Source organism: Melospiza melodia, chromosome 4, assembly GCF_035770615.1.
Source record: "Melospiza melodia melodia isolate bMelMel2 chromosome 4, bMelMel2.pri, whole genome shotgun sequence".
In the NCBI taxonomy this organism is placed as follows: domain Eukaryota; kingdom Metazoa; phylum Chordata; class Aves; order Passeriformes; family Passerellidae; genus Melospiza; species Melospiza melodia.
In genome coordinates, this window is record NC_086197.1 from 79,868,101 (window position 1) to 79,894,151 (window position 26,051).

Sequence of the window (26,051 nt, forward strand, 5' to 3'; positions counted from 1 at the left end):
CTGGAGTGAGCAGCCCAGGGCTGTTCCCCCTCCAAACCTCTTTCTCACTCTCAGCCTACTTGCAAGAGATGGGGAGCAGAGTGAGAAATAAAGATGGCCCTGATTCTGCACAAACACGGCTCGGCAACAGCTAAAACACTGGTATGTCATCAACCCTGTTTTGGTCACAATCCTAAAACACAACACCATACAGGCTGTTTGGAAGAAAAATAACATGCAGTCATATCCAGAATAATACCAAAGAAAAATATTTTCCCTCCCAGAAACAGTTTCTGCAGACATCACCTGTATGACAGCCCCTTGGGTTGTTAACAGCCTGAAAGCAGACCCTGACACTGGAAGAAGCTCATGACCATTAAATATCTTAATACCATCTGCAAGACTTTGCAGCAATTGTGGTAAAGTTAGCACTGCAGGTCAAGAGGCAAGAGCCATCTCTCAAGTGTGACAAGCCTGTATTTCCTCCATGTCAGAGAAAGTAATCTCATAGGATTATATGGCTGCAACCTGCTGAACAACTTGTTTATCAAAGGCAGAAGGCACTTGTAACCCTTCTTAGTAATCTGAGCCAGCAGATCACTGAGTCTCACACACAGATCTTGCTAGCTCCCACTGACAGTTCTGGGCATAGCTATTATTTTTGCTCCTGCCTAGCCCTTGAATCTGGCAGGGAAAAAAAAAAAAAAAAAAGGGTTAAGAAGCTGTAAATTACAATTTGTAAGAGTGAATTATACAATTTTGAAGAGCCCGTGTATAAAGCCACATCATTGATAAAAGCAGCTCAAAATACACAGGAATATGGTCTGACTGATCCACCATGTATCATCTGATAACAGCAGTAAACATTTCAGAATACCTGCTGTCTTCAGTAGCTCTCTATACTGCTAATTAGCAGCTGCTCTTTCTGATGGCCAATGTACATTACTTCACACCTTCCTCCAGAAAATGGACTTGGAAAATGGCCACTACCAACTACTCTTTTTTTTTTTGGCTTTAGCCTTTTCACTTCCAAACTCAATGAGAAGCTATACACTACAAATCAGTTTGATATCTGCATTCGCTCACATACTTTGGCATATAGATTAAAACACATTTTCTACTTCTCATATCAACACTGCAAACATGAATAATCCCTTGTTTTGTATTCTACATCTAAAGTCAATGATTCTGAAAGAATAAAGAAAAAATGTTTCCAAAACACTACAATACAGCCTTACAGACCCATGAAAAGTTGTGTTATAGCAGAAAATAGTCTGTTATAAACATAAATGTAACAGCACTAGTATTCAACTAGCTGCTATTATGTAGTTATTAAAGTAATTTTTCTACAGAAAATTATATGAATAATGAAAACACTTTTGACACAAAACACAGAATTTGCATTTCTAAGAGAAATGAAATACCTCTAAATGTTTATTGATTTTTGCTAGGTCTGCCGCTGTTTTTTCATCCTTGGTCTGTAGATTTTTGTCAGCTCCTAGCTCAAGCAACTTCAAAATTACACTTTTATGTCCATGCTGTACTGCCCATATTAATGCCTGCAAAGAATAACTTTGTTTTACCAATTTTACATATGAAGCAAAACCCAACAGTTTCAATCAATAAAACACAGCCCAATATGGAAACAAAGACAGTTAATGCAAGAGGATCTCAAAGCAGTGCTAAAGGAGAAAATTCTGAGAACTATTTCTCAGAAAACTGTACTTTGAAACAAGGTAGTGGTACACACTTTTAAAATTTCTTATCATTAAATACAACACACAAAATAAATCACTTACTGTATATCCATTTTCATCTTGGGCATTTATGTGTGATCCATGAGCAACAAGAAAAGCAACAACCCGAGGATAGCCTTTTCTAGCTGCGTACATCAGTGCAGTCATTTGTTTCCTGAAAGAAAAGGCGCCAGGTGAAATCAAGTACATCAAAAGGCAAAAAAAAAAAGTTGGCACACTTCTATTTTCATTTTTAAAAAGTATTTTTAAAATACGCTACCTAAGTGATGTGTTCTACATGCAGAACAATTTCAATCCAAAGTTTGGAAACAATGTGCAGTTTCACTGAGGGCAAGATGTAAATCACAACTGAATACTTAAGAGAAAGAATATTAAAAATAACAACAATGTTCATAAATGTAAAACTTTCTCTAGTAGAATTACTGCAAGCAAATTATCTGTATCTTTAAGACCCTGCAGTAGGGGCCTTGTGTGTGTGTGTGGAGATTGCTTTTATGCTGGAGTTTTTCAAAGCTCTCCAGTGAGGTTTTTTGGGTCTCTTCCCAGGGTGGCATTTGCATCGCTGCCTGCTTGATCTCTGCTCAGGTAATGGCCGTTCTGTTTGGTTTTTTCCCCCTTGGCTCAGAGAAGCTGCAGGAGGAATATCTGAGCTACCTTGAGGGTGTATTCTGCAGCTGCCTCCCTGAAAATCCAGGGGGGCACCATGCTGGCAGAAGTGGAGCAGAGCCACCCTGCTCCAGCCCAAGATGCTGCTGACTGCAGGGAGTTAGGAGAGGATGCACGGAGCGGCTCCAGCCCAGCTGTTTCACCTGTTGTGCCCACTCTGCGGTGCCTGGCCATGGGGAAGCTCTTTGTCTGCTGCTGGAACAGCTCTGTGAGGCTCCTGCCTTCCAGAGTGACCATCTTGTCACTCTGTCCTACAAAGCCTGAAACTCTCCTACCAGGCTCATTTTGGGAACAGATAGTTTCCACCATTTTGAGTCTCTCTTTGTTGCAGTGGAGTATGAGGTCTAGCGGTTATTTATTTTTTTTCCCCGTGCCTTTTGGCATTCTGTTTCTTAATAAACCACTGTTTTTTCTCTTTCATCTATTATTATTCATTTCTTATTGGTGGGAAGGGATTGTTGGAATACTTAAATGATTCATTCCAAAGTGCTCTCCTTTGAAGTGTCTCAAACCAAGACATTATCTTACACTTCTAGAGACTCTCACAAGATGAAGCCATTACGAAATATTGCTCAAAAGCTTCTGTTTGCAAAGTACCTTTCCAGATGCCTGACACATTCTTTGGTGGAATAATACTGCAGAATTAAGGAAAAAAAGGCAGTATTGGAGGAAAAAGATTATAGAGTTTCTGGTTGCTACTAAGTAATAAGATTTAAGGTAAAATATTTTATTACTGTTGTTTAATTAAAATATATTGTATTTTAAAAAGCAATAGTTTTTAAGGAAAATATTATGTATTGCTTGTAATGTATAGCTCCATGTTAAAAACCTGCTTTCTATAGATTATTCTATCGTGCTAGGATATATCTGATGGGAGGACTGTTCTTCCCAATACTGGGTTTCTTAGTAAGTTCATCAGCCACTAGAGGGATCCCCAAATTCATGTGTTAAAGCAACTGCCCTAAAATTTCTGCCTCCCTCCAGAGAATACTGCTGGAACTAAGGCTTTGCACATCTTTCTTTGGTTTTGATCATTCATACAAGGACAATGTTTTGTCTTATGCAAGCACAGTTAAAATTGTACTGAATGTAATCCAGTAATGTTATAAATTTGAAACAATCTTATGCTAGGGGAAAAAGGTCAATCACACAGAGATAAGCAAAAGGAAAGGTAACCAGACCTTCAAGACATACAGTCAACAACATAAAGTAACTTGGTAATGAAGCAAAAAGATTTGCATCAGTCTAGAACAGAAAATAAGATTTTCTATTTCTTATTTTCTAGAACTAGTCTCTAACTTAGTTCATCAACACTACAAAAGCAGAAGTTCTGACTATATATGAGGAGACATTTCACCATGGAGCACAGCCAATCAGTGGAAGTGGCTGCTCAGAGAAATGTTTTACTCTCCAGTTTCACTGAGCAGATGGCAACCTAGCCCAATTTTACAGCAGATACAGCTTTAAAGAAGTTGGACTAGAAACCTCCTGAAATCCCTTCTGACATGAATTATCCTATGGAGATTACTATAAAATTGAGAAAGACTATAATCTCCATCTTCAACTTAATAACTGATATCCATATATCTTGCTATCTCTATAGATCCCTATAGAGCTGTCTATACAAAGACATATACAGAAACCTATATTTTAAAGAATGAGCAGAATTTGATGATAGCCTAATAATTTGTAGCAACAAAATGCAAACTTGTTTGCTCAACATGGACACTCACTCCCATGCTTCTTTCTTTACAGTGGTAGGTAGCCTTTGACTAACTTGCCACGCCACCTTTGAAGTATTTACTACTTACATCTGACTGCAAAGCCACTCCAATCACACCTGATTTCATTTTCACTTCTCTCACTCTCAACCTTTTTTTTTAAATTTTGATACTACATCACAACTATCTTCTGCTTTTTCAAAGGAAAAAAAAAACTTAACAAAAGCCCTGAGGCTACAGAATAGTCTTTTCTCCAAAGAATTTGATGTAGTTGCAGCTGCACAGCACTGCAGGCATGATGCCAGAAATCAACACAAAAACTCAATGACACTAAAGCCACTATAAGAACTGCTCAATTTGCAGGTAAAACTCAATAAATACAACATTTAAAAGGTCCATCAACATGATTGTGCAATTAGTACTGCAAGCATTCCATTTTAATGCTTGAGTTTTATTTTCAAAGGGTACAGGCTGTTTCAGGATGGAAATACATGCATTGCTGCACAAATTTGCACCTCTAGGTGCAAGAGGGGGCCGTGAGCCACCCCATGAAAGCAGCATCCATTTAAATGTACGGCCACAGGAGGGAGACAACAGCACTGGGGAAAACAAACCTTGTTTTCCTAACCCTGCAACAAACCTCCACAACCACAGCAGCAAGCTTTAACATGGCAAATCCACTGTTTCCTGCTTAAGTTGAAGAGAAACTAAACATATTGATACATCTTGGTGTAATCTAAAAATGTTCATAGAGAGTGTAGTGATAGTCATCTAGACAGATCTTAAGAATCCTTTCATAATTTTGAGGAACTGCTGTGTTTCAGCAGTCTGGCTTGCAGGTGACCTTCTTGTCCAAACACCCATTACATCCTTTTGTATGGTACAATTTGCCACATGACATTTTTCCATATTGAATATGATACTCAAGTCATAGTCAGTAAATAAATAAAATCTTAAAAGGCATATAAGCAATTTATTAATTAAGCACTACGTTTGCCTCCAGTTTTGCAGCACCTATATAAAAAGCAGGGTCTCATGAAATGAAGAGAGATTTTTGTTTGTTTATCTTCAGAGTCACAGAAAATTCTGAGTTGGAAGGGACCCACAAGGATTACAGAGTCCAACTCCTGGCCCCAGACATGACAACCCCAAGAATTACACCACCTGGTTGAGAGCATTGTCCAAATGCTTCTTGAGCTCTGTCAAACTTGGTGCTATGACCATTTTCCTAGGACCCTGTTCCCATGCCCAACTACCCTCTGGCAAAAGAACCTTCTCCTCATATCCAATGTAAACATCCTCTAACACAGCTGCAAACTCTAAGTCTCCCTGCTTTTATATTAAGACTGGAGAAAAAGACAAAAATTTAAGCTTTTTTAGTTTTTAGGGCCATCTCAAACTTTGTATGTGACATGTACCCATAGATACAACTAGAAGTTCCTAAAGGCTCATTTTACCTTGTGGAAAAAATGGGGCAAAATTTATATCATAAGAAAACAAGCTGAACAGACCTACTATCCTGAAGCTGTCTATCGTGGATAATCAAGAGCCATAACAGAACTGGTAAGAAAGTTTTGCCTCCTAGATGGCAAGCATCTGACTCAAAAATGTATTGAATAGCTTTAAAGAAGTCACTAAACTGGATCTGTGGTGCAGAATTCACTGCTCTTGACAAATAAACATGCTGGTGTTTGGGATCACAATCTCAAGCATGACAAACTTCACCTTCCTGGAAAATTTCATAAGAGGAAGGAGAGGAGATGTCTCCTATTTACACACAGGTTTCTTTCCACTGGGGAGACATCTATAAAAATTCAGTATTTCAAGTTAGTGATCCTGAGTTTTAAGTAAAGCCTCGTAACTAGATACATCTTTATTAACCAGACCAGTGTATCAATAACATTAGAAAAATACAGCAGGTAGAAAACAATTTAATCCAGAGTTTAGTCTCAAATATTTTCTTCTTGAGATCCCCAAGAAAAGAAATGATGCTGCAAGACACTATTTTAGTCTATTGATCTGTAAACTGAACAATTCTTCAGATAAACAGGAAGCATCTTCAGAAGCTTTTGGAGTCAGTTTCCCCACTCCACTGCTACACATTAAGCATGGAACTGAGAAATTAAGTGGCAACAGTGTGTTCACAGTGACAGAAGATAATCTATTTGCCCATTTTCTGGCTTAGTGGGATTTAGTGATGAAGTGGGAAATCCTATATAATAAGTAATATTGGAAGAACATATTCTAGTGTAACTTTAGGAAAGCACTGCAGATTAAAAAGCCCTACTTAAAGATTTCCAAGCCTTACAAAGGGATAAAGTATATAATTTACATTCTGGAGCAAGAGGAAGGTGGATGACATGAGATAAGCAAAACAAATTTCTCAAGGTAGCACTCACTTAAATGAAGCATTCAGGCCATAGTACTCTACAATGGCCATTCAGAGCAGGCTTTACAAGGCCTTCATGTCTCACCTCGCCATTACTCTACTTGTTTGACTTTCAAAACACTTCAGCTAGCACTTATGCTTTGATACACTACATTCTCATCAACAATAGTGTTTTACAGCCACCAGTACTCAGTTTCCAATTCTGAATTATCAAAAATATCCTAAGTTACACTACTGAATAAATACTTTCTGCTCAGAACCATATTCCCTTGCAAAGAAAACATCTACCTACCCATTTCTAAACTCACCTCCTTTCTTTGCACTTTAAAAATCAGGTGTCTTTCCCCCTAGTCTTTCCCCACTCCACACACATTTCATAAATTAGACCCACTCCCTCCAAGTTTCTATGTATCACCTACAGATGTCATTAAATAAAAGAGCCTTCTGGTTGCCCCGATGGAGCAAAAGAGAAAGGATAAACATGAAACCCTGCTGACATGAAGGTTAAGTATTCTGCTTTGCATTCACACACACTCCAGTGGCTGGTGACTAAAGAGAAGCTTCCTAGAATCATTGTGGTTCTTACATGCTGAGAAAACCATGAGACTAATAGAACATTAGCTCTACCCCTGCTGTAAGCAGATCACACAGCAAGTACCTTCACAATAATCTCAACTCACTGACAGTTCTTGATCACTCCCACAGAACATCCTGCCTGCCCTAATGAAATGGTGGAATGGCACTGCAGTGCCACAGAGAGGGGCTGTTTGATCCCTTATCATCACACAAGGCAGTTTATTGTGTTTTATTCTCATTTCTGAGCACAGAGCAAGAAGTCCATGAGAAACAGCAGCTGTTGTCTGAGCAGACCCAATGATGGAGTGGCATGCACATATGTCAAATACTGGAAAAGCATAAAGGCAGCTCAAAGGTTTGAGACTACAAGGTCTGGATTTTTCAAGTCTCTGCTTTTGTTTAGCACAAATATTGATTTCTTGACATTTCTGATTGTCACTTAATTTATCTTTTCATTTGAGAAAGATACTACTGCAAAACTGAAAAAGCCACAACCATATCTGCATGAATAGGTCATGTTAGCCATAAGGTCTAAGGACACAAAAAGACAGTAAATAAATATTTGTATATAAAGATCAACCATGCAAAACATACCCTAAGTTTATAAATAAAATTTAAAAATTAGAATTGCTATCTCTTGTGTCAGCTTTCACACTCTCTTCCCCCAAAGTTTAGTAAAAGGCCTGTCCAAATGCAAACCTGCAGCTCTGCACTCTTGCTTCCATTTCCAACAGCCAAGACAAAGTTAATAATGCAAAGACTGCTCCTATTTTTTAAAGCAGGATGTTTATTCTAACACCCAAGTATCTGACAACAACAACATGTAATTATTTCAGAGTATGTAGCTTTCTCTTCTCTCATGAAGAATTTCTAGTCTCTCTGGTAAGAATAAAAGAATAGCATTTAAATTTGGTACCAGACATCAGTTTCACTTCAGGAGAACTCTGTTTCCCCTTTGTCTATCAGTACATGCTCATAGTGAGGTTCAGGGCCTTGAGTAATTGAATTCTACTAAGGAAAACCAAAGGCCTTCAATTCTATTCTTTTTAGAGAGCTACTCAGTCTATATATCCCAGGTAATGTGATGAAAAAGGTGTGGTACAAAAAAATGTACCACACTGCTGAAAACTAACTGACCTAAGCAGTATTTTTCTAGCAGAGGTTAGACAGTTTATCCTGGGGTCAGTCCAGAATTTATTTCTTTTTGATGTAAAATGAAATCTTTCATCAGGCTGTAAAACTACAGACATCTCACAATGCATTGCTTCAAACTGGTGAGACAGAAAGTTGTAATTGAAGAAGGACACTATTATTTGTTTCTAAAAGGAGCTTAACCTCTTTAATTAAAATCATTCCAGATTTCAGTGTAATAAATGTATTTTATTTATGGAATTTTCTTTTCCACGGGAAGCACTCTGTGAAAAGAATATAGCCAGATATCCACAAAAAAGTTCAAAAGTAGGATATAAACTTAAAGAATTAATTGATTTGACTTCCATCCCTATGCAGAAGAAGCAATATGATTTAGGAAAGGCAGAGGACATATTTCTTGCCCTCATACTTTAGTCAAGTGAATAATTAAGATTAATTTTTATTTTGTTCAGCTGAAGAATATACTTAAAATTTTATAAAGCTGATCAGAGTCTTATTTACTCAAATTAACAACTGTACTAACAGGTGTAAATATCTGGGTACTAATCTTTTCTTATACAAACAGCAGTGAAATTATAAGAAGTATGTATACTTCATCTTAACTACCACCAAGAGCTATGTCTATAAACATGTGTCTGTATAATAATAAATTCTGTACTGTATTCACAGATGTGGGGCTTTCAATACCTGCAAGTGAGGTTAGGGTCAGCATTCCTTGATAAAAGCAGTTCCACAGTGTTCAAGATGTTCTCCTCTGAAGCTTGTGCAGTACATGCTGCCATCAACACCGTGTATTTATCTGTTTGGAAATTTGCAGTTAGGGAATTACATATGTAAATATAAATAGCATGCTAATCCAGAAGCTCCTTTAAAAGTCTTTAAATTTGCTAGAGTTGCTACTGAGACTTTGATACTCTATGGTACTTGGAAAAGGCTAACAATCTTGTTTTCCTGTCTGTAAAAATCACTGGAATGATCAGGTAAGAAAAAGGCACCTGAGGAGATACTCAGAAACATGAGAGTGAATCACAATAGTAAAGCATTTATTCCTACTGAAGTTTAAAATAGCTTGAAAGTATCCCAAAGCTACAGTTAGAGCTCAACTATAGATGCTTATTTCTCAAAATACATTGCACACTAGTAGAGTTACTCCCTGTTCCTCCTCTCCAGTAAATAACACCTGCAATGGATAGAAGAAGGTACACAAAATGTATTATGAACACACAGTGACGCCAATTTTGGGGAGAACAGAGGCCCATACAAAAGCCATTGAAGCAAAAAGGCTTCATGATAGGTCTTAAGGAGGAAGAATTAAATTTATTAACTTACTTTATTAACTCCAGTAGTGGCAGGAAAAGTATTACAAGTATTGGCTTAGATGTGGATTTTAAGAGCATCTACACAGTCCATAGGAATAGCAGCACATTTACTTGTCCAGCTCTGCCATCAGCTGGGTGTCACATACCACCTTGGCTCACAAATCAAAACTGTACAACTGCAGTTTGCCCACAGAACACAGGAGACCTCCCTTCCCATGATTACCATGGGTTCCATCTGGGACACACAGCACCTTAGCTGGTGCTATGTGTCAGCTGGCCCCAGTGTCACTTGGAACACTGCCATTTGAGTAACTGCCCATTTTGTTTATTGCACAAACTTGTTCACAAGTTCCAACATGCCTTCACCCATTAAAAAAGTATATTAGCTGCACCTATATTAGCTGCATATCCTATCAAGTGTTACAACATATTTTCTAATTTTCTTCCAGAAATTTTAAGACTGTCTATAATTAACATCTTCATTCTTCAATGAGGTCAGATTTCATTATATTTAGACATGAAAAGTTTGTTATGTACATTACCCCCAGTGTTCTTACCACCTCTTGTCCTCCACTTCTACAACTTAGTTCTACATTTAAATTAACTTGTTTTTTTAATATACTGTATTTTAATTTTCAATTGCCTCATGTAGAAATTACTTTATATGCTGACAAATTTTTACTCAAAATGTTTAACCTGATTATCAACTACAACATGAATGGAAAGATGGCAGGACTTTAAATAAAGCACTGCTAGTCTGAGAATGGTATTTGGGAGGGACCTGCAGTTGTATCTGTATTCATTATCTCAGGCAGTGATAAAGTGGAAAATTAATTTCTGTCAGCCTACCTATAGCTCATACATGTGAGCAAGAGATGAAAGGGAAGAAACACCTTGGAATTCTTAGATTTCTCTTTTACAGAGAATAACTGTTAAAGACTGCAAAAATTTGCAGGTTTATGTTCGGACTAGATGAAAACTCCAGTAATTCTGGTGAAATTATTCCTCAAGGATGCAAGATTTTGAACCCACCACACAGTGAATGATATATTAGTTCTTGTGGACTACCAAAAAGGGTAAAATTAAGTAACTAGCTACAGAGACTGACTGAAGAGTGACCCAAGGTGATTAACAGTATAGCTGTTTACCAGGATTATAGGTGTTAAAGGGTTATTGCTATAGGATCACTTGTATGATTGCCTGCTGAAGTAAAAAATAGCAGGAGGGCTGGTGAGATTCAGTACCCCTTAGGATAGCACAGCTCTACTGAACATACATGACCTGACCCAAATCAGTGACTGACAAGATTGCTCCTGGCTGTACTTTGCTGCCCATATGCCCTAGTTAGAGTTTCCCTACACAGTCTAACAGGGAAACAAACCAAGAAATATGATCCTAGCAAGATGCCACTTTGGGCAAAGACAGTTGATCACACACATGAAAAAATGCCATGCATTTGGTTACCTGGTCAGCCTGAACTATTGCCCATAGCAGTTTCTGCCCCATTTATAGCTTTCTATAGCCATAAAAAGTAACAGGTATGAGCTGTAGGCAGACACAGAAATTCTGAAAATGGCTACAAGGACAGTGACTAGAAGAAGGCATGTTTGCTTTTGGTGCAGGCAATCTAATCTCATACTCTGATCAACTGCTAAGAGGTTAGAGAAAATTTAGAACATTTTCAGAACCAGATTTATACCATCTGCATTTCACTCTACTACTGCTGCGACTACTGTCAAGTTACTGGAAAATATGATTACTGCTCTTACATACTTGGCAGTACTGTGGGATAAATATTCCAGTGCAATGGAAGAGATTGAAAATAACCACAATTTAAGTCAAAAAGGAGTTATTAATATGCCAATAAAATTGACAGAGGAACTGATATTACTTAAAAGCTACACCGAACTCTTGCAGAAAAAGGTGATTTAGCAACACAATGAAGAACAGTTTTCTTAATAGAAAAATTGCACTCTAGTTTTAGAAAGGCCCACATTAGTTTCCCATGAACTGGAAAGCTATTCATGTTGTTTGAGATGCTATCTGGTTTCTGCACATACATAGTTCATAACAGGATCAAACACAGTAAGTTTTACTGTACAACTTTATACTACAATTTTTGAGCAGGTACTTCCAAACACTTTTTCAAAAAGTACTTGGGATTTGGGAGGTGTGGGAGAAAGTGGAATTGAGAGAGAAAGAACAAGAAAACACAGCAAGTGATTCCAGATCAATTCCAAGAACACAATTTTAACTTCAAAACGACTGCTTTTCCTTCAAAACTGTGAAAGGTTGAGTGGGTCTCAGTTCTGCTGTGAACTTTAGATTTTTTTTCCCTACACATATAAACAAGAGAATAAGGATAAGGACAATGTCTGGTACTGAGCATTACCAGCCAGTATTTTTCATTCCCATCTTACCTATTTCAAAACATGCATTAGCACCTCTGTCCAGAAGAAGACGCACTACTGCAAAGTTAGCCACGCTGGCTGCACACATCAGGGGAGTCCACCCAAACTGAAAGCTCGTTTCTATGCTGATACCTGTCAAAATTGAAGAAATTACAATCATCAAACTGCATCACTACAAACATGCCTTTTATAAAACTTACTCTCAATATGTATCATTACAAAGGTGACACCACGTTTGCATTTAGTACAAGGGAGAGAAATCTCTTATGGCATTTTCTTCTTTATAATACATCTTTATTTACCTAGTTCTCAATCCAAGGAGTTAAGTACCACAGAAAGACTACACTAAAAACCTCAAACATTTAGCTACAAAGGTAATTTCATATAAACACACAGAATCTGTTTTCTCTACCTCTAGCTTTCTTCAATCAAAATGAAAAAAATCTGACTCTTGCCAAGGCAGAAAGACTGCTGTGGAAGCAAACTGCTTGTCAGGGAATTAGGATCACAATATCTAGGCTTTCCTGCTTCACAACTCCTTTTATTCTCTGTCCTAAAAGACAGTTAGCTAGCAGATTTATGTTCAGTATGAACAAAATATTATCTCAATAAAAAGAGAAAATAGGAGACTATGCAAGGCTCAAACACAATCACCAGAATTGTTTGTTACTCTCTGTATCAGCCAGAATGGCTAAAATGGCCAGAAGCATGCCTGTCAGCCTGCCCAAATGCACTGAGAACCAAGCACCAGACTGACAGACTCATCTGACAACTTTCTATTAAATACCTGCATGCATTTTTCAATCCTTCAACAAATATTACCTCCTTTAGAAAAGCTTCCATCAGTTGGTTCTATATTACTCCTACAGTGGCCATGGATAATCAAAAATACATCTCTGGGAAAAAACACTCCAAAAAACCCCCCAAAACTATCCTAAGAAATTTGTGACAGTTAAGCTACATGCATTCTTTTTCATGTAAAATGTGTACTTTCCCTGTCGTGGTACTATATCAAAGATGTGTTCAGTGTAGCAACATAAAGTCATTAAAGCTGAGGGACTAACAGGTCACTGCTCTTGGATTGATTCTTTAATTTCTTAAGATCACTGGAATTGCAGAATCAATAAAGAAGTAGCAATCCAATGAAAGCCATGTTGAAGCACTGTAACACCTGCAAGTCACAGAATTTACAATCACATCTCCTTAGCAGCCTACACATACTAGCTGCATACTAGCACACTGGCCTATGTGCATTGTACAAAACTTTTCACTGAAGCCCACAGAAGTTCTACAAGGGGAGCCAGCAAATGTTCCTTAGCAGTCAGAGCAGTACTTCCTTGTAAGTCACTTTAAAAATTCAACAAGTCTGATATTCAACAACCTACTGAAGTAATACTAGTAAGAAAAAAATACCCCCAAACTGTCACCCTGTCAGTCTTTAGGTCTCTTTTCCTTGTGAGAAGAAAAGCAGTCCCATCTAGAGCTTTTTACTTTAACACACATCAGAACAACACTAACTACCGACTTGGCAGTTATACATAGGCATATTAAAACACTTGAGAGGGCATTTTCCTCAATGCTTTTCATCCACAGACAGCAGCCACTATCTGCTATGATGCTGGTGCTTTTTCCAACTTCTAGAAGTAGAACAATCTATTTGGCAGTATGTTGTTTGTCCTGCATAGTTCCTACCATCTTGGTAGTGACTGTCTTGAAGTACCACTCAGTGGTACTGATGATCCCAATGCAAACAAGCTGTAATCCCAGAGGAGGACAAAGAAAGGACAGCTGAAACAGGAACAGTCATGTGGCTCCTTGGCTGCATGGTTATAGGAGTTGTTGACTGAACCAGAAATGTCTCACCTTGATGACTACTCAAATAGGCTATTAATCTCATTGCATGAGCTGTTATTGAAGTAAGCAGTGTTAGTTCAGCATTTAAAATGATCCTTGAGATTTTCTCAAGAGAACAGTGAAGCCCAGAAAAAGCTTTTTTGTGAAAAATCAGGCCAGATCCAACAGCCAGGAAGAAGAGAGGCTGCTGCACTCCAGAACTGCAGGCCCAACCCATATCAATGCTGAGTGTGTACTCCCAGCAGGGGCACACACACTCCTCTGGTCACAGTGATCAACACAGACAAACAGAGCAGCAGCGGTATCAGCGTGTCACCCAGCCCCTCCAGGTGCTGGCAGCACAGACACACGGCATTGTTTACACTCCCCCACCTGCCATTATCCGTGCTCCTCTGTAGGTATGAGCAGAGGAGCTTTTCAGTTACATGGCCCCACAAATTACAGCTAGGAGACAAACTAGATGCAACATTCTTCTTTACAATTTGAGTTACAGATAAATATCTTCCTGATTAAGCAGTAAGGAGGATAAACACATTCTGGCCACAGACAAACTCTATAGCAGAAATCATGTAAAGAATATGAATAATAGTGAAGCAAAAGAGCAGCAAAGTAAGAAATTTTTTTTTGTGATTATTACTGTTTCTCCCATAACCCTTTCAGATACTTTCTTGACTGTGGCTAATAATAGCTATAGTAGAAAGGCTGTTTTTAAAGAGAAAGATGTAATTCTGCTAAGTAATTCCATTCAGTTAAAGAACAGCTCTCAGTGTTGGAATCCATTCACACTCAGACATCATTGACCTGAGGGGAAGTTCTAAAATGCTTCTCTAAGACTTTTCTCTAGTAGAAGTATTAAGACTGTCTGCACTTAGGTCTGCTCCCACATGACCTTAAAGCTGAGTCCTCTTAGAGCTGCTGATGTCTCCCTTTGCTGGGCCAGCTACGGTGGTCACCTGACTCAGGGTTCAGAGTCCTAAACTAGCTGAAAAATTATTCTCACACACTGGGCACCCTCCCATTCCTGTTGTTTACTACTACTTATAATCCCCTGAACTGGCTCACAAAATATCAGATGAGCTGCAGCACTCATTCAACGATTTAAGTGGAACAAACTGCTGAAGGAAAACAGAGGATTTGACTGTAGTTGTATCTTTAATCAGCCTAAATTGTCATGAGTTGTAACTTCTAATTCCATTTTAGGAAATGGAACACATGGTGTTAAGCATTTTACTTCTGAAGCAAACCAAAATGTCCAAATCATCTTTGAAGGTGCTACTTGCTTGCATTACCTTTTGCGACATGTACTTCAGAAACTTTTTCCTAAAAGCCATGTAACAGAAGTGCTAAGGAAAAACATTGTGCTTGTGCATCCCCTAAAGAAGCTCTGTAAAACTGCTGCAGCATCAAAAATACTAAGGCAACATTTAACCAAGCCAGAAAACAACACAGTCTCATTCTACCTGAAGGAATAGCTGCAACTCTTGCTAGGAAATCCACTTCCAACGAAATCCTTGAGTTTGGCTGACTGCAGGTAGTGAGCCTCCTACAAGCTTCCCTATACTAAAGGTATTGCTGGTGGCAAAGGTTTAATCTGAGCACAGATCCCCAGACTGGCAACGTCACCTTTCTCGGGAAGCCCTCCACAACAGGCACTGTGTTGCTTTGCAGAACAGCACTGGATGGGTCAGAATGTACTGCTGGGGCCATTTTTATTTACATTAAATTACATACTCTTTTATAATACTGCCTTGTTTGTTTCAGGAGACAGGAAACAGGACTGCATGAATCCTAGGCCGGAACCTGTGCTCTTACAGAAACCTGTTATCATCTTCCAACAGCACAGAACTATCCACTGTGTAGCAGGCATCAGCACAGAAGGTGAACTACTGCTGTTTGACTGCAGTACAACAATTTAAAATGGATGGTGGAGCAAAACAAATAAGCAATCTGAGGCACTAGAATTCTACTGATAAATAAGAAAATATTTTCTAAAAGCAAGACAGATGTATTTCATGCTTAGACTGCACTTCTTGTGTTTCAGTCCATGCAGTAGTTTTGCTTAATTTAAAAAGAAAACCATTCCCCCATTGTGGTGAGAAACAGTTGGCTTCTAAAAGGGCAAATAATGTCATTGTTTCAAAACTCAGAAAAGACCATTGCTAACCAAGAAACTACTTTCTTCCCTAAGACAAATTTTCCTCAGAGAACAAACTCCTGGTTACTATATTCTCCTTGCTTGCTGAAGCAGAACTTCCTGACAATTATCACTAGGCAGGTCAACTCAGCTATGCAGTTTCTGATTGCCCTGGATGCTTGAATAAGTGATCCAATCTTCCTAACACTGATTAACAAATACATTAAAGACAAATGCTGAGTAACAGAACAGGGAAAAAGGCTTCCAGTGTTAAAACAGACTACTTTTTAGTGACAAATGCCACAAAAAGCCTGTTAGACCTTTCAGAATCACAAAATCTTTGTTCAGCTGATGTTGCCAGGACAGCAGTTATACATAGGGCACATACCAGACACTTACCAGTGCTTTGAAGGAGAGAAAAAAAAAAAAGAGGAAAAGGAATTTCCAAACTGGGGAAACATGAAAATAAAAAAGCTTAGCCTCCCCTTCTTACCCCATGCTGTACAACTATCAACACCAATGACCACCCACTGAATTTTCCCCTCAATTTAAACCACCTCTAATTCAGAGCTTCTAATTGCTATTTGCATGTTAAAGATGGATCTGAAAACAAAGAAACATGTTATTTCATAGTTCAAACATAGTTTTCTTAATTTTTCTTAATTGTCAGGTCTCCTGATTGACAAAAGAAACTTAAATTAGAAGGAATGTGCTGGAATACTGAATCTGAGTCACTGAAAAAGTAATTTAATCTTTCAAAATAATGTGTTGAGTGCATGTAGGGACATGTGAATCTGTCCAGTAAAGGATATCAAGTCTTTTTTTAAATGAGAATTGAAATTTTTTGCTGAGTTCAAGAAAAAATATTCAACTTTGTAAGTGACTTTTCCTCACCCGAGTTTAAGAGTTCTTCAATCAGCGACGCATCACCACGAAACAGAGCCTTCTTTAACGCCTCATTCTTGTCTGCCTGCAACAATTCATCCAACTGCTGGGTAAACAAAGAAAAATTAAGTCAAAATCTGGAGACTGTTTCAAGGCAAAAGCAATACAGCTCGGTTTCAGTATAAAAGCACTAACAATCTCTGACAGGACATAGCACAGAAGAAGAGGGGAAAAAGCACCATGTAACTTTTTTCATCTCCATAGATCTGGGCCTACTATAAAGCCTAAGTTTTAAAATCAATTTTGCCGAGAGGTTCCATTCTCTGAAAATGGAAATGCCTTCTTTCTCAACAGACCTGCTATCATGCTCCTCTCAATTTTACTTACCATAATTTGATTTCTATTAAGATTCTTTTTCATCTTATGACACTAGAAAAAAATTGCAATGCATTTATATACCTTTTTCTGGTACATTTCACATATTGTGCAGTACAACATTAAAAAATACAACTAACAGATATGAAAGTTTGAGTTTGAGTCAGGGGACCTCAGTGACTAACTGGCTGGCCTAACAGCCAAGTCTAATGCTGTGAAGGGCTACAGTTCCTCTATCATCCTAATTCTGTGGTGACAGAGGCATTTGTAGTGCTGCATCATTAACATTCTAGCTGAAAAAAGCACTGCCCAAAAGACCAGTTTATGCATCAGACAGTTACCTAATTTAAGTTGTTTTCAAAAGCATCACAGATTTGTTCTCTATTAAAGCTGCAGATGCAGCTGAAGATTGCTGCTGGAAATATATAAATTGTACAAAATATTTATATACACTGGTAAGCAGAGGACTGATTATTCACTAGTTTCCTTAGAGACAGAAGTAGGTATGAAATGAAATTGTCTTTTATCATAAGTTTTTAACTCCCAATTTATAACTTAAAAATATTCAAATTTCACAGCACATTCTAGCCCATATTCCCAATAACTTTTGTGAAAACTAACGAAAGTGTCTAGAGAATCATAGGTGAGAAACAGTCAACAGAACAATTTAGCTCTTTATTTTACTCCGGCAACAATTCTCAAACAACACACATCTCTGGATAGGAACATCTATCTAAAGGTCAAGGCCTCTTAAACAGTGGCTGTAACCTTTAGCCTAAGACCTCAAGAATTCAGTTACACTTCCATTTTTCAATTCTGGTCATGAGACAAACCCATGCTTAAAAACCCTCACAGATGATGAGGGTTCCTGTCCTCTACCTCACACTGATGGGCACGTCACACCTGCTACTTGCAATAAAACTACTGAAATCTTCAGGTTAGCCACAAACAGTCTCAAGAGATTTAAGATATAGAACAGCTTTACAGGCCCTCGGCCACTTTCAAATTTACTCTCATGCTGAAATATGATTAGGACTAGGGTCTGCTACTTAGAAAGAGCTTTCAAATAAACATTAAGGGTTTTGGTAATAAGATAAACCCCTACAGTCCAGGTTTCATTAAGTGGGTTGAGGGTACACTGTACCCTGGCAGCAAACAGCCTGAGAGGAAGCACCAGCCGCACCGTCCCCGGGCACCCATCGCGCCCCGCTCCCCTCACGGTTCAGAGCCGAGCCCGTCCCCCACCCCGAGACAGCCCGGCCACGGCTCCCCAGGCTCAGCCCCACCTGCGGCTCCTGCCGCACGACGCCAATGTCCCAGTCGCCGTCATCGCTGTCGCTGCCCTCGTCGCCGCCCGCCACGACGCGGACCGAGCACATCACGGCGGCCATGCCGGCCCTGCCCGCGCGCCTCAGCGCCGCCGGGGCACGTGGCCGAGGCGGCCGCTCTCCCGCGCTCCCCGCGCTCCGCCCCCGCCCCGCCCCGCGGGCCTGAGGGCAGCGCCGCGGGCGGAGCCGGGCCCGGGGCCTGGAGGGAGCCGGGCCCGGGGAGGGAAGGGCAGCGCCGCTCCGCGCCTGTGCACGGCGCCGGGTACAAGGAATCAGTGACAGTGGTGCTGGTAGCGCATGGGGTTGTGACACGGCGCACACGCGGCTCCGCTGCTTTGTGGGTGCTGGGAGACGCGGCAGAGCCGCGTGTGAAGTTGTGTCTTTAGATCTGTGGCTGATCTGTATATGTGGGTTCAAGGTAAAAGATACGGCATCCCCTCTTTAATTGCTGGCGCCATTGACATGCTCCTTCCAGCCGCCTCACCTTGCAGCAGGCTGTGAGGTCACCTGTGTGTGTGTCACGCAGTGTCACAGAGCCCGAGCCTGCGGGGGGACACTCGCGTGGGAACGCTGAGCAGCAGCTGCGAGTAATGAGGCAGACTTTGGACCTCTAGCCTGGCTACATAGAGCATTGCTTTAAGCTCCAGAGCTGTGGTTAGAGCTCTTTCTAATGACCGATTATAATGTCTCATTCATCACAAGGTTCCTGTGGAAGTCTTTGGAGAACAAACGAGGAATGGCGTTCTGCATTTCATGCACCGGCATCATTGCTCCCTGACCTCATCTCAGACGTTGTCCCAATGAAATTAAACATCCACTGACAGAAGAGGAGTTTGGTCTTGGAGAAAAATACAAAATTATAGGTGTAGTCCTTGTGCCCATAACACTGTAAAAGTGTAATTAAAATATGTTGCCCTCATCTTGATCAGAAGGTGTCTGTGAAATTTTTCCTATTTATTTTATTTTTTGCTTTTGTTTCTTAATGCAATGCAATGTGTAAGGCAACTTCTATGTTGGAATTTGCAGGTTAGCTAGAGTTATGCTTAGAATATACCAAGTGCTATAAAAATTGCACATATTAAAAAAGAAGCCTGCATGGTCTGCATATTTCAATAGTGCTCACTTGACATTATTAATAGCTGCATTTTCTGGATTTTATTTGCTTGTCTGTTAAATATGACAGCCTGTTTGCATTAAAGTATAATGAAAGTCAGATTCTTAACAATGAGGAACTCTGATGTAAGAACTAAGTGAACATTTTAAATGAATTCCCATGAGAGAAACTTCCAGTTCTGGAAACTTGATAGAAATACAAACCCCCTTCTTTTCACACAGCCTCCTCAGAGAAAAGGTTGCTAAAATTGACTCAACTGTAATACATGTTTCTATATGAAGGATTAGCTTTATATGCTTATTTTTTTATTTTGCTGTATACACTAAATCTCAGTTTAAAATATTTTGGTAATTAAGATATATTGTTTACCATATGTAATAATAGAATGGTTTTGTAGCCATGTCAGTTCTTATAAAATTGTAACTTTTACTCTAAGTTTTCAGGACTTTTTAGTACTGGTCTGAATATTTCTTGTTTTCTGCAGAGGAAAAGTAGTACTTATGCCTTTTTTGTGCAGCTTCTTTGTATGTGTATTGAGTGTACCAGTACTCAACTTTATAGTAACCATAACCAGAATCAAGCTTCCATATTGTTATTCATTTATCTTAGCTGTGTTACAGAAGATAGACTTGCTAGTAGAACTTATATCCCCAGTGGCTAAAGTCTAAAGACAACTGAGTGTGATGTTTTAGAACTGACATCACATGTTCCAAGAGAGTTATTTCTAACTAGTGCTGGTACTATGAATAAATTCCTTACCTTTAATACACTACCAATTGCTTAGTATTTGACAATTGTGATTTATTTGTACTGGTTCAGGTTTCAGAATTGGAGATGGTTGGTTGGTTTGTTTGTGATTTTTTTTCCTTTTGTCTGCATTACAACCCATCCAAATTAAACACAGACACTTGAAATGCAACCTGCATGCTGCTGCTTTCTCAAAGGGCACCATTCTAGGAAGGTCATTTTCAGTAACAGGCCTGATAGCACCTAGTGTAAAAAGAAAAAATCCCAACTCCTTTCAAAGGCTCGCAGTGTAGAACCTTGCAGCCAGTATACCCTATAGCTGTTTCAAATGTGAACAAGACAATCACACAGAAGCTGGTAGCAGGTGGTCTTTCCTTTTGTGTTTGCTTGGTACTGTAAATCAGACATTATTGATGCAGACTCTCCTTTTTCACATTCTTTTTACTCCAGCTTATTTGTGACCTTGAAGTCTGTCTTGATTTTTCAGCTAGGCAGACTTATTTTGGTTGATAGTATGGCAAGTCCTGGCTGTCATCCATATTTGCCAGATATCAGTGTGTTTTTACTTACTTCTGTAGGAACACTTCCTAACATCTTTTCCTTGTTGCTGTGCAGTACTCATTTTACATGCAGGAGGTGATTTTAGAATGGCTCAAGCTGGCCAAATTGTAAGAGATCCTCATTCTCAGAGAGGCTTAGTAGCTCTGGGTCTACAGGATTGACAAATTACCAGTAAATGTTCAAATGGGAGATGGTGAACTAACAGCTGTACCAGTTCCATGGTTAAGAGCAGTACATCCAGGATTTTGTATAATTTGAAAAAAGTCCAGTAAAGTAGCACAAGTGATTGCAATTTAACAGGTCACATTCATGAAACAAGTGGGAAACAAAGTAGTTTATGTTGTCCTGGATGATTTTTCAGCTGACTTGTAAACAGCTGTAGCTTGTCTTATATTTAAGGTATTTCAAGTATAAAGATGGATACTTATTCTCTAAAAAAAATTTAAGTGGTCTGTGTTCTTTTGGTGATCTGAAATCACCCTTAGTCTTAAATCAGTTTTAGTTTTTTCATCATGAAATTTAGTTTAGATTCTGCACTGCAGCAAATTGAGTTGCTCATAATTATTTCAGTCATCATTCTAATGGGCTTAAAAATATGGAAAGCATTTCATTTTATCTGTTTTGCTTATAATTCATTTTTTACAGCTATGTTCCTCCTGTCCACTTTACCAAATCTATCTGGATGGTACCTGATGTAAAACTTTCAATTTGCTGCCAAATACATGAGTATAAATTGTATAGCAATTAGTTTTCTGTTTGTAAAATTTGTTTTCTGGTAGAAGCATGAAACCATTGTAAAAATTCCCATACTTAGTGGGGAATTCATGGGCATGATGTAAATCTGAATCCTGTTGTGAAAATATCTGTTATTATGACAGTAATATATTAAAAAACCTAGAACAACAATTAGGATGTTGGATATACTTTCTTTTATTTTAGTATCACTCAGGCAGATTTTTAGCTTCTTATAACCTAGAATCTTTGGTCTGTATAGCAAATCCATGTCAGAACAATTCCTGATATTACTAAATGCAATGTCTCTATTAAAAATTCCTCATTCCTTCACTATCTCTAGTCTGTTCTATGCTGTTTCGTCCCCTTAATCTCAACTGGCAGTACTCCCACTTCGTTATCATGGTGAGTACCTTCTTGTTTCAGCCTGTTGACTCTCTGCTGGTACTCAGGCAACCACTTGTAATAGTATTGCCTGTCTCTTAGAAACTCAAATGTTTGAATTTTCTAAAGGCAGTTTATAATGATCAAGTGCTGCTTTGGGCTTTCTACACCGTTTACCTTTTATTCTGATATCTCACTTTGGCTTACCACTTTTATCAAGATTGAAGGTTATCCACATATTTCAGTGTATTCATATATGTAGTACTTTTATTGGTTACCACATTCTTATTTTGCTTTGACAATTCAAAAGGAGTATGGCTTCTTGGAAAAGGGACTAATTTTGAATCAATGTTTGGTGGTTTGTATTGTTTTTTTTCTCTTTCTTTTGTTAGTAAAGCATACAACCTAATTGTCATGTCTTGATACTGAATGGCCTTGTTATCATAGGTTTACCACAGGATGTTAAGTCTTTGGTTATCTCTTACTTTTACAGCTGCTGGGGCTGCCCACCAGTAGTCTCTGCGCATTGTGAGAACTCCCACACATATATTGTCTTTTAGACTTATTTTGTTTGAGTTTATTAAGTCAGGATGGTATTTTATGTTATGACCTATTACTCTGGCTCTCCAAAGCGATACTAGTAATTCAGAGCTCCTAAAATCTCAATTTCTCTTCTGAGAGGAACTGTTCAACCCCTCACTGAATTCCTAGGATGTGCTAACTGGACTTTGCTACATTCCTTTAATCTCATCCATCTTTTCCAGCAAAGTCATCATATCCTTTACATCTGCTTTAAGGTCTTCTTTTCAAGAGTAATTGTGATACTGTCCACATCCCCAGTGGTATAAACTAAAATTGTTACAAATGCCAACAGTTGAGTCATGAGAACAAACTGTGTGGGAAAACCATTCAAAGATGTTGTACTGTTTTCTAGCTGTCTTATACTTGCATTCTTATTCTACTCTCCAAACTTACGTGCAGAAGAGTGTGGAAGAGACTTTTATGATAATTTGAGCTATTCTGTCACAGCTGGTCCAAGTAACAGGAAACCATAACTCTTCCTTATTGGGCATGTGGGAGCAGGTATGCACTGGGAATGCCCTGATAGTCTCTGACAGCAGACTGAGACTCACCATGTCCAAGCAGTGTGCCCATGTGGCCATAAGGCCAGTGGATCCCTGGCTTGGATCAGAAATAATGTGGCCAGCAGGACTAGAGCAACGATTGTCCCTCCGTACTTGGAAGTGGTGAGGCCTCAAATCCTGTGTTTAGTTTTGGCCCCTCACTACAAGAAAGTCACTGAGGTGCTGGAGCATATGCAGAGAAGGGTGACAAAGCTGGTGAAGGTCTGGGGCAGAAGCCAGACCAGAAACCACTTCTTCTTATAAGAAGTGGCTCTGGGAACTGTGGTTGCTTGGCCTGGAAAAAGGAGGCTCAGGGGAGACCTTATTGCTTTCTACAACTGTTCAACAAGAGGTTGAGTTGTTGTTGTAGTTGTAGTGAGGTGAGGTTCAATCTCTTCTCCCGGGTAAGTGATAGGATGAGAAGAAATGGCCTCAAGCTGCACCAGAGAAGCTTTAGACTAGATATTAGGTAAAATTTCTTCATTGAATAGGTGGACAACCTTTGGAACAGGCTGCCCAGGGAAGTGGTAGAAACACCATCTTGGTAATGTTCAAAAGGCATGTGGATGTGGTATTTGGGAATATGGTTTAGTGGTAAACACAGCAGTGCTATGTTAATGGTTGGACTTAGTGATCTTTTCCAACTGTAACAATTCCATGCTTCAAAAGCAATGATTATTGAGCTAGTAGTAAAAGGTTCCTTTCCTCTAATAAATCCCTAATATTTAAATGGCCATAGTCCAGCCTCCTATGTGCTCATAGAATCATGTTTGTACATAGGATCCTGTATATGTATCTGCAGCTTTTCCTTCCTAAGTCTCTAACCACTGGCATAACTGCTTCATTCAAGTTGCTGTTGCCATAGATATAGCAGTTCTCTTGTTACAAAAACCTCATTAGTTTCAGTGCATGAAATCAACAGGCACTAGTGTATGAAAAAAGATACCTTCTGTCTAATTGGTGCAGTAAAATACTCAACACTTCCTATCTACTTTAATTCTGTAAAATTCCCTGAGTCCTAATCATCCTATATACCAGAACTGTCCAAGTTATTGAAGACAGCTCCTTTTATGTTAATGCAGCTATATAAGCTGTCAACAGCTGTTTGATATAGATTTCTTTCTCATAATGCTTTCCTACAAAGCTTAACTTACACTTAAGTTTTGGAAACCAAATTGCCTATGAGGCAATAAAAAAATTTGCCTCTGTCCATTTAGTTATTTTCCATGCTTTTCCTTGAAATACCCATTTCTTTAAGCAGATCATGCGAACTCATCATGGAATATATCTGAAATCCAGATGTGTATGGGGAAAAATGGACCACTTGTCTTGCACTATAGAGCCATGATCATAGGTTTCTTTGTCCACATCAGCCAGTTGTAACAAACATCCAATTAACCCTTTGACTAACTTTCTGCAAGATCTCCACGTGCTCCTTTGGCAGCAAGCTCTAAATGGTCATTTCAAGCTGACAGGATTTCGTAACAGGCAAATATTCCCACCAACATGCTTCATAATTTGCTAATATCTCTACTTAAATAATTCATGATATAAAGGAATTAACTTGCAGGAGTGACACTGATGGGTTTCTTATTATTGTCAGGATCTAGAAGAACAGACAAAAGACAGCGTGCTTTAAATAAGATTTTCCCAGTACATGGAAATTTGTGTCAGGATATCTAACCTCTGATTCTGTATTTAGGAGAGTCCTTGGGAAATCTATGGTTCTAGCTAACATCTTTTTGTTGTTGTTGGTTTGGTTTTATTTTCTCTTTGTTAGACTTACTTGGTTTCTGTTACCTGCCATGGGATGGACACTTTTACATGAAGTGACAACACAAGTAAAGGCTGTATCATAGTGCTGTGGAGAAAAAGATGAAAAGGAATTCAGTGTGCTTGCTCTTTGAATTTTTTCTTTGCAATGTTTGCATATTTACTACACAAATTTTAGAAGTGCTTATATTCTAGTTCTTACTAGGCTTTGAATTTTTTGAAGTCAAACACTGTATATACAAATAGTTAAAATAAATCAGAAGTCTTATGTGGAGATACAAATATACTGCTCTTTCACTTTGCTTTTACCTAGCTTGCTTTTCTGTTTATTCCTACTTTTAACCTTCCTTATTCCATTCCAGCTCTGAAGAACAAGGCAAAATCTTCCTTTACATGGAAGATTTTCCTGCCTCTACAACTGGTCTTGCTTAGTTTTACCAAGAGCTAAAAGTATCACAGCAAGCAAGAAAGAAAGCTGTGTTAATGATACAATATCAGTGAAGTTTGCACTAAGACTTATTCAAAGGGGAAAAAGGACAGGGTAGGGATGGGAAGTAAGTTGCTCTTTGCACTCATCGCTGAGGTAGGTAAACCTATGATTTCTACCAAACCTAGAGCAGAGAAAGTTGCCTTTGTCAGGAGCAGGCCAGTGGACAAGGAAAACTGTGCAGCTTAGTAGTGCTGGCTGTTTGGAAGACCTTTTGAGACTTTCTTATTTTTTAACAAGTCATCACTTTTTCCTTGAGCCCTCTGTTACATCATTAACTAACAAAATACCATTAAAAATGCAACAGTCCTCTCTAGGCTTTGTTTTGGCTAAAATAAAGTGAGATCAATACTTTAAAAATGGAATTTTAATGTTTCACTACGCTGTGTTTATACTGAACTGAGAAGGCCTTTACACACCGAATCTTTTACAGGAACAACCACAAAAAGAAATGCAATACTGAAAAAACATTTAAAAATTGTTCAATGGATTGTGATGATAGAAATATTATGGTTACATACCTCTTAGTCTGTCACATGTTCTCAAGTATGTGTTCCATTGAACAGTGAACTATAAGAACAGG

General features: G+C 38.8%; 1 protein-coding gene across 2 annotated transcripts in view; it reads right to left on the reverse strand.

Moving 5' to 3' along the window:
- Nucleotides 1-25,064, reverse strand: part of ASZ1 (ankyrin repeat, SAM and basic leucine zipper domain containing 1) — a 45,862-nt gene extending 20,798 nt beyond the window's left edge. Inside the window, exons 1-6 of one of the 2 annotated variants that reach the window (XM_063155324.1) lie at nucleotides 24,995-25,064; nucleotides 16,853-16,949; nucleotides 11,980-12,102; nucleotides 8,928-9,039; nucleotides 1,779-1,890; nucleotides 1,404-1,538 (exon numbers count right to left, since the gene is read on the reverse strand). In XM_063155324.1, the coding sequence (XP_063011394.1) occupies nucleotides 1,404-1,538; nucleotides 1,779-1,890; nucleotides 8,928-9,039; nucleotides 11,980-12,102; nucleotides 16,853-16,949; nucleotides 24,995-25,015 (600 nt within the window). In that variant the 5' untranslated portion in view covers nucleotides 25,016-25,064. Of the gene's footprint in view, nucleotides 1-1,403; nucleotides 1,539-1,778; nucleotides 1,891-8,927; nucleotides 9,040-11,979; nucleotides 12,103-16,852; nucleotides 16,950-18,504; nucleotides 18,610-24,994 lie in introns of those variants that run through there. The other variant, XM_063155323.1, reaches the window with a different exon arrangement.
- Nucleotides 25,065-26,051: the final 987 nt, after the last annotated feature.